General features: G+C 40.0%; 1 protein-coding gene across 2 annotated transcripts; it reads right to left on the bottom strand.

Moving 5' to 3' along the window:
- Positions 1–8,211: 8,211 nt before the first annotated feature.
- Positions 8,212–11,043, bottom strand: GSPT2 (G1 to S phase transition 2). 2 transcript variants are annotated; one of them, XM_021714007.1, is made up of 2 exons: positions 10,797–10,986; positions 8,883–10,559 (listed from the first exon to the last, which is right to left on the bottom strand). In XM_021714007.1, exons 1-2 carry the CDS (start codon positions 10,804–10,806, stop codon positions 8,932–8,934), a joined length of 1,638 nt encoding a protein of 545 aa, XP_021569682.1. In that variant the 5' UTR covers positions 10,807–10,986; the 3' UTR covers positions 8,883–8,931. The 2 variants fall into 2 exon arrangements, with proteins under 2 accessions (XP_008059394.1, XP_021569682.1); XM_008061203.1 differs by having other exon boundaries at positions 8,212–11,043.
- Between the last annotated feature and the right edge of the window lie 307 nt (positions 11,044–11,350).

Genomic DNA, 11,350 nt, shown 5'->3' with positions numbered 1-11,350 from the left:
TCAAAAAATTAGCCGGGCATGGTAGCGCATGCCTGTAATTCCAGCTACTTGGAAGGCTGAGGCGGAAGAATCGCCCGAGCCCAGCAAGTCGAGGCTGCGGTGGCCGGGAGCGGCCACTGCACTCCAGTCTGGGCGACAGAGTGAGACTCCAACTCAAAAAAAAAAAAAAAGACAGACTATTTGCAAAATGGTAAAATTCTTAGGGAGGGGAGTTTGTCAGTATTTAGTTTATATACGTGTTGGCCTATAAATCCAGATTTTAAAAATCAAAGAAACACTGGGAAAATATGAAAATGTTACTAATTGCAGCAATATGTGTTATAGCAAAAAACCGAAATGAATAGAAGACTTAAAAATAAAATAATTAAATATTATGCAACAACTTGGCGAGACCTCATCTCTACAATAAATCAAAATGAGCCAGGCGTCGTAGCACGCGCCTGTAATTCCGGCTACTCGGAAGGCTGAGGCGGAAGGATCCCCGGAGCCCAGCAGGTCGAGGCTGTGGTGGCCGGGAGCGGCCACTGCACTCCAGTCTGGGCAACACAGTGAGACTCCAACTCAAAAAAAAAAAAAGAAATGACTATTTCTATATGCTAATTTAGAACATTCTCCGGGATATGTTAAGTGAAAAAAAAAAATCAATATGAAAAAACCTCATACATTATCATTTAGAAAAAAAGGTGAATGAATACGTATATGGAGCTATAATCAACAAACTAGAAAATATGTACCTGTGGAAAAGAGAAAGTACAGAGTGAGAGGGACAAGAAGACAAAGGGAACTTTACTAAAATATGTTGTTTTGTAGGATTGACTTTAGTACTGTGTAAACTTTCCACATATTTACAAAAACTAATTAAATAAGATGAAAGGAATTGCTATCAATGAAAGGAAGTGAATCTAATGAATTTTACTGTATATTCAGTTGGAGGTTTGATGATACAGAAAGAAACTATTTCAAATGATTTTGAAATATAGTCATATGTCCTGTACATTCCTAGTGAGATACAACCTGAGCACAAAAAGAACCACACAAAATTTTACAACTGTTTTTAGAATTAATATCTTAATGAGAATGTTGGCATATTTTTAAGACATTGTTGGTTGTAAATTGGGAGGTAATGCTAATGAGTAGTTTTGTTGGTGTCATTGGGAGTCAGGACTTGTAATTTCAGAGACAGGACATACAGAAGTAAGATCAATGATGTAAAGTACATATCCTGGAGCCCTGAATGTGAATGAGAAGTATCAATATAAACTCATGGTGCATTTTGTCTTTAAAAAAATACATATTTATTACATCTGTCCTCTACAAGGCACTAGAAACCATAATGAACCCAGTAACATGCAGTCAAGCACCATGATTTTTACTCTCTGAAATAATTTTCCACTAAAAATAGTCAAGATTACATGGTGAATTAGATGATTTGGAGAAATGTATAAGGTGAGACTTGAACAATCAGGAAAACAAGAAGTTATCAAAGATTAATGGGGTCATAGAGAAAGAATTCAAGAGCCAACCTGAAGAACCTGAATACCTAATAATGGGAGAGTTTGAACATCTACAAGAATACTAGTTAAATAAATTTAAATACCTTAAGTGTGTTTGAATATGTAATACATTCACAATAATTCTAAAATATACTTTGTGGTCATCTTAAAAAGTTGTAGAGAGTAAATTCATTACTTGAAAGCTGGTAAACAAAAGGAAAGAATCAAATAATTATCCTTCCATTTGCCTATGAACTATCCACTAAGATTCTCCTTAAAGAAGTATCCTAGCTAATAAATGCAGAAAGATAACTGGGATACCTTCATTCTATAATCTGTACTGAAATAGTGAATCTAGAAAATAATCATCAATATCTGCCAATATCAGGAGACAACCAGATATTATGTGTGTCCAGATGTAAGCGCACAGCACCACCTGAGAAGTATTCTTGCTAACAAATAAAGAGGGGGCAGGGAGATGCAAACATGAATCTAATGAAGCATCTATCTTTAACAACCAATTTACATAGAAGACAGGAGACAGAAACATGTTAAACAGTGACAAAGGCAGGATCTCAGCAAAATCGAGACTGTGAAGAAACTCTAGAGTATAAAGGACTCAAGTTTTTTAGCAAATAAATGGCAAGAAAAAAAGAGGGAGAGAAGAAACAACTTATAGATTGAGAGACTTAACGGGCATATTAGCAAATTATAATGCATGAGAATAAATTAGATCCTGAACTGAAAATATAATTTCAAAAAATTAGTATCTATAGGCAATTTTAAAATTTGAACTAAGAATAAGAATGTGAAGACATTTAAGAATTATTATTGTTTTTACATGTGAAAAGTTATTCTGCTTATGTTTTTAATGTGTCTACATCTTATAGATATACATACTGAAATAATCTATTATGAAGTGATATGATGTTCAAAATTAGCTTCAAAATTAACCTGTGGGTGAAGAGAAGTTGGTGGGATTTGGATGAAATAAGATTGAGCAAAAGTTATTAACTGACAAAACTGTATGAGATCCACATACATTCTTTAGAATATTATATCTTGCCATGTATCTAACCCATAGCAGAAATGGGTAGTCACAATAGACTATTGAAATAATAATTTCTGGAAATGTCCAAAGCCACAATACTGACTAATGAAATAATAATTTCTGGATATGGCTAAGACATAAGTATTTCTAAAAAGCGACCTTCGAATGAATTTACTATGCAGCTAAGGTTTAGAGCCAATGATAAGAACGAACAGGTCTTATTCTTTTCCCCTCCTAATAAGAAGTCTGGAAGTATACCTGTGTTGGTTCAACTGCTCAAATATGCTTATAGCCAGGCATGGTGGTGAACGCCTGTAGTTCCAGCTACTTGGAAGGCTGAGACGGAAGGATCGCCTGAGCCTTCGAGGCTGCGGTGGCTGTGAGCGTGCCACTGCACTCCAGCCTGGGCGACAGAATGAGACTCCAACTCAAAACAAACAAAAAATATGCCTCAAAGACACAAAGAGACCCATCCTCCTGCTCCACCATTTTCAGCTAATTGACTGTTACCTCATATTTGTCACAGCATGGCTGCAACAGCTCCAAGCATCTTTATCACATTCCAAGTACCACCATCCTCTTCTGTCACAGCTGCCCTTTTTTTTTTTTTTTAAATAAGAAACAGCCTCTTCTACAGAAGCCCCCAACACAGACCCGTACAGCTTATTGGGCAGCACTGGGTCTCATTGCTACCTTTAGCTATGGGAGAGGCTGGAAAAAGCATCGTATGGCAAAGGAGACTGGGATAGCCATGACTGGAGCAAAGAATTTCTGAGCTCTCCACCCTCAGAACCGAACACATTGCTTCTTTGAACAAAATCAGTTTTTTGTTTGTTTTGTTTGGTTTTCCGCTGGACATTGATAGGAAAGGCGGTTGGATCAGCCATCAGCAAATCCAGTGGGAAAGGAGAAGCACAGCTCCTAGGGTCAAATACACAGTCAGGGGTAAGGACTGAATATGGACTGAAAGGAATACACTCCCAACAATTGAGTCACACACTACGTCCAGGCACATTTTGTACCAGAACCCTGTTCAGTCTTCAGACAATCTTACAAAGCCAGTAACTGGCATTATCTTTCTGTTATGCACGAGGGACCAGAGGTTCATGGGAGGGGCCAGGTGGTTTGCTCAGCATTCTGACTGGGGGCTCCAGAGGGCATTACTTTTCCCCTGTCCAATGGGTCATAGCCACTTCTGCGGATTAGCAAGGTCACCGTGGGAAACATCAGCAGGAATAGGGGGAGAGGTCTGTTGTTTGCTCAACACAGTGCTAAGCACATTCCATGTCAAGAAGGGAGCATATTTTGATTCTGGCTTCCATTGTGATGGAGAGAGATGCCGGTAGAGTTGAAGGCCCAAGGCTAGCCCAGAACAGAACTTGCCCCTCATTGTAGCTATTACCAGCCTGCATGCTTAGGTCATGTATGGTATCTTAGGTGTCACTAACTCACGCATTGATATGCAGTATGAGGTCTCACACTCATACCTGGGGGCTTGGTGATTTCACCATCCTCAGAGTTAGCTAACACATTGTATTTCTAGCAGCTTTAACTTCATTATCTTATGCAATGAATCTGATATACATTTGTTTCCTAGCCACCTGCAGACACAGCTCATATTCTTCTAGGAAATCAATATTATATTTATCATGCTCCCATTTTTTTTGTAGTTCTTGAATAGTGTGCCATTCACAGAGGCCAATAGTTCTTGAATTATGTTAACTTTTGGTCATTACAATGTTTTACTCACCATCAGGATCTTGTGAAACCACCTCTCATCTGTCTTCAGTCAGGATGGTTACGTACTCAAAGGTTAGAGCCTCCTTAAATATATCTCCTGACCTTCAAGTCTTCTGTATTCACTTACCAAATGTGTACAAGTTATGCTGCAGATCATCTATCCTTTCAGACAAGAGTTGTTTTTTTTTTTTTTTTTGGTTTAGCATGCACTGAAGTATGTGGATGATGATGAAACATTCTGTCATTAGCATCACTCAGGATCTAAGCCTCTGGATACTTAAAATAATAAAATATTACATTCTATTTCATCTAGTAATCAATACATTCCCAAACTGGCAAAATAAGTTAATGCAGTTTAGACAGCTAAATAACATATGTCATAGGAACATCAATTAAAGCAGAGTATAAAAAGAAATTCAAGGGTGGAGATCAAATACTAATATTTAACCCAGAGGTTGACAACTAAACCTGCAAACCTTTTTGAGGCATTTCTTGGTCACTTGCCTGCGACAGGGTGTCCTTTTTCTGTGACTTTATTGGTGTGGCAAAAGGGCACTGTTAAGATGGCCATAGATCAACTAAAAGTAGTCTCAAGTAGAGATAATTCTTCTAAGTTTGTTAGAGAATAAAGCTTTTTACTCAGTGCCCCAAATGTGAAAGAAGAGGTATAATTGGCTATATATTGGATATATATCATATCAAGTGAATGAGGTAATAACATGAGTGTATATGGTAGCCTATGAACAATTTTGTTGTTGTTGTTCTTTCATGCTAAAACTGAGGCCAGGTTTCAGTATTCTCTGCTTGGACTTTTGGAGAAATTCAACAATCAAAGAGAGAAATGTCTTTATTAGGGGGCGAAGAAATGCCTGCAAATTATGTTTAAGCAATTTCTGACTGTTTAATATTAGTATAAGTAGAAAACAAGGGGCTTTGCTAAATCCCTTTTGTCTTAGAGCTTGAAACTTCTATCAACATTGATTTATAAAAAGAAACTATAAAATTTTCTAAAAGGTTGAGTCTGGGAAAAGAGAATCTCCCCAGAATTTAGACGTATTTCCTCTAAAACAATCTAGCATAGTTGAGTGCAGAATTGAACTGTATGAGAAGCCAATATTTAATACTCTACAGGATATACAGTGCAATTGTAAACTGTACCCTCTATGTAAGTAAAACTTTCTCCCTGTTTATTTTCTGATACATGACATGTCCATGGTAGCTTCTTCTTTTTCTTTTCCCTTTCCCTTGCTGATTTTGGTGATTACCAAATATTAGCACACACAAACAAGGGATGCTTTGAAAAAGCCTCTTCCAAATTCTAAGGCAAGTCCACTTTCCCAATTTTTTGGAAGTAATGAGTAGTGTCCTTGGGTAGAAGCCTTGGAGCAAATTCTCCTTCCTCTCAATGGCCAACTGTGAGTATATATCGTAACTGAATCTATAAAAATTGGAAACACACCAATATTCTCAACAGAAAGTATAGAGAGGGTCACATTAAACAAGAAAACAGGCCGTGGAGCAATTCAAATGCTCAGGTTTTGACAGAACTTCTGTGGTTACCAGACTGTTTTTAATGATTGTGAAGGGGTAACTATCTCCCTGCTATTCTACAGTCCCATCTAACTAAAATGAGTACGTTGAGTATGTGTACTGCAAAATGCTTATAAGTAAAGTTTAAAATGGCAGTGTCTTGTACTACAGTGAACCAGAATAATGATATTGTGAAAGGAGGGTCTACTTTGAGAGATTTGTTTTTTGACCACAGGAACAGTGATCATAGTGGATAGCAAAAGCACTGGCAATTATGCCGAGGTACCAGAGAAAGCTCAAGGTGAATAATCCAGAGGTCTGCTAGTTTCTACCCAGCCCAAACTTTCCCCCTTCTTTGCTTTTTGGGTCTTTGCTGAAGTACAGAATAAGTTGGCTCTTTTTGGTAAATGTCCTCAGATTTGCCCCATAGTGACCAGAGGAATACAGGGATAAAAGTTTCCAAGAACCAACAGGTAGACATTTACTGAGAAAGCCTGAAGTAGGAAGCTCATACTAACAGTGTGCAGCCAGATTTAAGGTGATTCTACCTTATCTTGGCTGCCAGGAATTGGAGATGAAGCTCTGAGGACAATTAAGTTAAACTGGTTTGAATGAAAGGAAATAGGGAACCTCTAAAGGGACATTGCCCTGACTATGGCTTTATTAGTAGTTGGATGTCCTGGGGAAACTAGTAGTTTGTGAATGGCCCCAATTTGGAGTACTGGAGAACACCATCAGATATTAACTAGAAAGGATGGTATTCAGGATGTTAGAAAGAAATGTTACCATGTGTTTATATCTATTTTCTTAAGTTGTGTCTCCAACTGCTGGAATGATCTGCTTCTTACTGAAATGCAAATATTGGTTTCTAAAATTTACTTCCAAAGATGTATGTCTCTTCTCTGAAGGTATACACACAGAGAGAGTTCAGAGCTTCTCGTAGAGAAACTGCTCAACAACTGGATAATGAGAAAGACATTTAGGAGCCAGTTTTTGACAGGAAATTAGCCAAATTGGATAGAAACAAAGAGCTCTGTCCTGCCTTGTGGTTTTGGCAGGATTATTGTGAAAGATATCCACAATAATCCTATTGGTAAATTACTAAAATTACAAAACAATTAGATTGATGCAGCATCAAAAATAATTTTTTAAAAAGTAGCTGCCAGGCCAAAACTTTTATCAAGTACTGGATTAGTCTGTATTTTGTACAAAGTTCAGTGCAGACAGCCAAGAGAAGGAATTCTTGTGATAAGATGAAACTCTTGCCACTGACATTCTAATAATTTAAAAACTGACAGTATGAGGCACGTCCTTGTGGATTAGGTCAGCTGATGTATAACAAAATAAAAATAATTTCCTATGTCAGTGCCCTGAAGACCTATGATGAATGATTCACAGCACAGCCATGATAATGATGCCCTGGCAAGACCAGTGTGGCTATCTCTGACAAGTTAGACACCCTCGAGGTTTATGTGTCCGCAAACAAAAGGACCATGGAGAAGGGGCTACTGCCCTTGCCTGAGCATGACCCAAGGTGTTGTGGCAGCAGTCTCTACACCTCTTCAACGTAGCCCATGAGTATAAGATTTGTCAACAAAGCAAACTGTCTCTCACTCCAGGTATACTGCTGTATCTAACAGAAACTGGCTCTGCCCACCATTGGGCAGGTGTTGGCACTGGGCTACTACCCACTTACAAAGACATAAAGTTCTTCAGCTGTTGATAGGCGTGCAGGTTATAAAGCCACTCTCTTGGTAGTAAATGTAGACACCTCAGAATCCATAATTTGTGTTTTCCTCAAGATGTTCAGAGAAATTTCCAGTGCCTCTAACCCCAAGAGTAGGTTGTGACCTGATTACAAAAATGACTTCCCATCTTTCCTATCAACTCCAAGGGTAGAAGGGTGAAATGGTTTCATTTCTCAGCTCAGGACCCTCATTAACCCTTACTAATAAATTACCTACAGCCCTATTGTAAGCATTTATCCTCTCACTAATCATGCCCCTATTGTGTTGTGTCCTGCATCACAAGTTTCATGATGACCAAAACCAAGAGGTGTGTTAAGGTGATGGAGTACAGATAAGAGTCTAGTCAACATATGGTCTGAATCCTCAGGTATATTTATAATTTGATCATGCTCAACATTATGGGACTTGATGGAAGACAGTAAGTCCTCACTTAACATCATCCTTTAGGTATGGGAAACTGCCACTTTAAGTGAAACGACATAAAATGAAACCAATTTTTCCCCATCAACATTATAACTAAACAATAGTGAACAACATTATTCAAGGACCTGCTGTACATCGTTCTGTTTAAAGTTGCAGTCTCTAAGAACTTACCAACAACATTAAGTGAGGGCTTACTATACAAATTAAAGATGGCTGGAGGCTTTCATTTTCAAATCACAAGTGGGGAAGCAGAAGAGCTCCTTTATTGACTGGACTTGGACAAAGGAAACACAGCTCATTTGGAAGAGCTCTACAATAATTATTTTTCTCAAAATTAAAATTTTTCCTTTAATACAAACTTGTGCATTGTTTGTAAATTACTAATTAAACCAGTGAGCGGAGAACAGTTTTAAAAGCCCAAGTGATAAAACATATTCAATTACTTGAGAAAGTAAAAAAGCTAACTGAATAGTATTACATACAAATTTTAAGCATTATTCAAAAGCATTTCAAATACTGAAGTTTCAAATGGAATATTTTATTCACATGTTCATTGTCTTTTTCACATGTACACACACACTGACACACTCTGATTGCTCTGTGTGGAACAAGGGTGGTCTAAATATCCTAAAGGAAAATGAAAAATTAAAAAATATATTAATTTTTCATTATTATAGGCAATTACATCCACATCACTTACAAAGCTATTACTGATTTTGTCCAAGAAAGCAGAGTGGTATAGAGGAAGGAAATTGAGGGTAAATTCAACAGTGACATAACCAAGATCTCAACATGAGAAAGCTAACAAAACATGAATTTTTGCTGTGAAATTTCTCTTTGCAAAATATGAAGAAAAGTATGTCAATGGGCAGTAAATAAGAGTAGGTGGTGAACTTTTGCAGTCAATTCTCCTCACAGTATCTTGCAGAGACATCAAGAAAATTGCTTAGTCCTTCTCTGGGACCAGTTTCAGAACTTTTCCAATTGCAATGGTCTTGCCCTCATCTCTTAGAGTAAAACGACCCATCTGAGGAAAATCTTTGAATGTTTCGAGGCAGATAGTTCCTGCTGTCCTTAAACGGGCGATGCACACTTGATCTTGTTTCACGAAGCGGGGCCGTGTCTTACTTTTTTCTCCTGATTTTTTGTCAACCAAGGAGATTAAGGCTGTTATCTCAACTTCCTCGATACAAGTATGAATGTGCAGCACTGCATTATAACCTGGGCAGATGATGGACTTGTGCTCAATAATCACTATCTGAACATCAAATGTGCGTCCGGAATGGCAAAGGTTACTAGGGTCACAAAGTATGAATCCTGGAAGAATCTCTTCTTCTTCAATTCCCTTCAGTCTGATTTTGAGGTTTTCACCTGGGGCTACAAAGTCAGTTTCAGTATCATCAGAAAGTATTCCAAGAACTTCCACATTGTGCTTGTTTGGCATCATCACAAGCTGCTGGCCTTTATAAATGGATCCTGATTCCAGTTTTCCCAGGACCACAGTGCCCATATCCTTATACTTGTCCACAATTGGCAGTCTAATTGGTCCATCAATTGATCTGTCGAAGTTTGGCAAATTATCCAAATATGGAATAAATGGTAATCCAGTGTACCAAGGGCAGAAATCTGATTGCTCTTTAATATTTGCTCCGGTCAGTCCTGAGCAGGGCATAAAGTGAATGTCCTTTTTTGGACTGAAGCCGACTTTTTTCAAAAAGGGCACCAGTTTCTCTTTACATTCTTCATATCTCTCGATGCTCCAATTTACTGTGGGATCATCCATCTTATTAATAAGCACTATTAAATGTTTTACCCCTGCTGTTTTTGCCAACATCGCATGTTCTCTTGTCTGTCCACCTTTTTCAAATCCAGTTTCAAACTCCCCTTTCCTGGCAGAGATTACCAGCACGGCCAAATCAGCTTGAGAAGCACCACCAATCATATTTGGAACAAAACTCTTGTGGCCAGGGGCATCTAAAATTGTGAAATGTTTCTTTTCTGTTTCAAAATAGGCACGGCCCACTTCTACTGTTTTACCCTTGTCTCGTTCTTCCTGATTTGTATCTAAGGCCCAGGACAAATACCAAGTTTCTCTGTTTTTCTCCTTAGCTTCTCTTTCATATTTCTCAAGAGTCCTTTTGTCAACCATTCCCGTCAAAAACATTATCTGTCCTCCAATGGTTGACTTGCCAGCATCAACATGGCCAATGAATACCACATTTACGTGTTCTTTTTTGGGAGCACCTGAGGGTAAGACCACGGATTTCGATTTTCTCATTTCCTCTTTCTCCTCCATCATTTCCTGGCCACTTTCTTCTGGGGGCCCTGAATCACCCAAGGCACCACCCCCAGGCTCGGCTTCACTCACTTCTTTACTGTGCTCCCATGATTCTTCTAGGACCATTTCCACCTCTCCATTTTCTACAACAGGTTCTGAAAGTTCCATGGTAACGGCAGAATTGGAACCTTCGCATGACACTAACAGTTCCTCTTTGGAAGGTTCCACAGGTGCCCCCCGTCCCAGCCTTTTACCTTGAGGGTATCCCGCGACGGCGCAGGTTTCATAGTTGCAGGCTGAGCCAGCCGGGAGGGTGGGCTGCTGGGCCAAGCCCCGCAGGAAGGACGGCACGAACTCCGCGGCGTGTACGTTAGGCACGAAGGGTTTGGCGTTGACGTTGAGCTGACGGCTGAAGGCCGAGCTGAGGGGCTCGCGCTGGGGCTCGGCCACGGCCGAGGGGACTCCGTCCCCGGTCGGGGCGTCCATGTCCACCTGGTCCCAGCAGTCGGGCGCCGAGTCGCTGCTGCTGCTACCCGGATCCATGGTCTGAGGACCTGGTGAGTGGCGGGGAGGGAGCGGGCTCAACAGGCCAGAAAGAGCGAGCTCCGCTGGCGGGGGCAAGGCAGCAAGAGCGAAGGGCCAAAGGGTAGTGACACGAACCTTAGCGGCACCGCGGTGGCAGCTACGCGCCGATGCTGCATTCGCAACTGCGGCGGCAGCAGCAGATATGGCGGCTCAACACTCTCCTCTTGTGTGTGAGCGGATCTCCTCCCCCAAACCCCAACCACTTCCGACTCCTCCACCCCCGACCCAACGCCGGGCGTGGATTGACCCCTCGCTGCCATCCGTACGTTCGGCCTCCTTACTTCTCAGCCGAGGGCTAAGTCCAAAAGTACAGTTTTTGAAACGAAAATTTCCATTCACTTTTTTGTTCACATGATCTAGGAGAGCAATTTGACCACAGTCTAATGATTAATCCTAGACAGGCACACCTGGTTTACGATTCTACGCAAAGATTCACGTAAAAATGACAATTCCTGTTGAACAAATGGGAGGCAGGATATGGATTACCTACCCAGAAACCCAG

The sequence above is a fragment of the Carlito syrichta genome, unplaced genomic scaffold, assembly GCF_000164805.1.
Source record: "Carlito syrichta isolate Samal-C Ts95f unplaced genomic scaffold, Tarsius_syrichta-2.0.1 Scaffold305143, whole genome shotgun sequence".
NCBI lineage: Eukaryota > Metazoa > Chordata > Mammalia > Primates > Tarsiidae > Carlito > Carlito syrichta.
The sequence above is the reverse complement of the archived record's forward strand: the minus strand, read 5'-3'. Positions and strand labels throughout refer to the sequence as shown.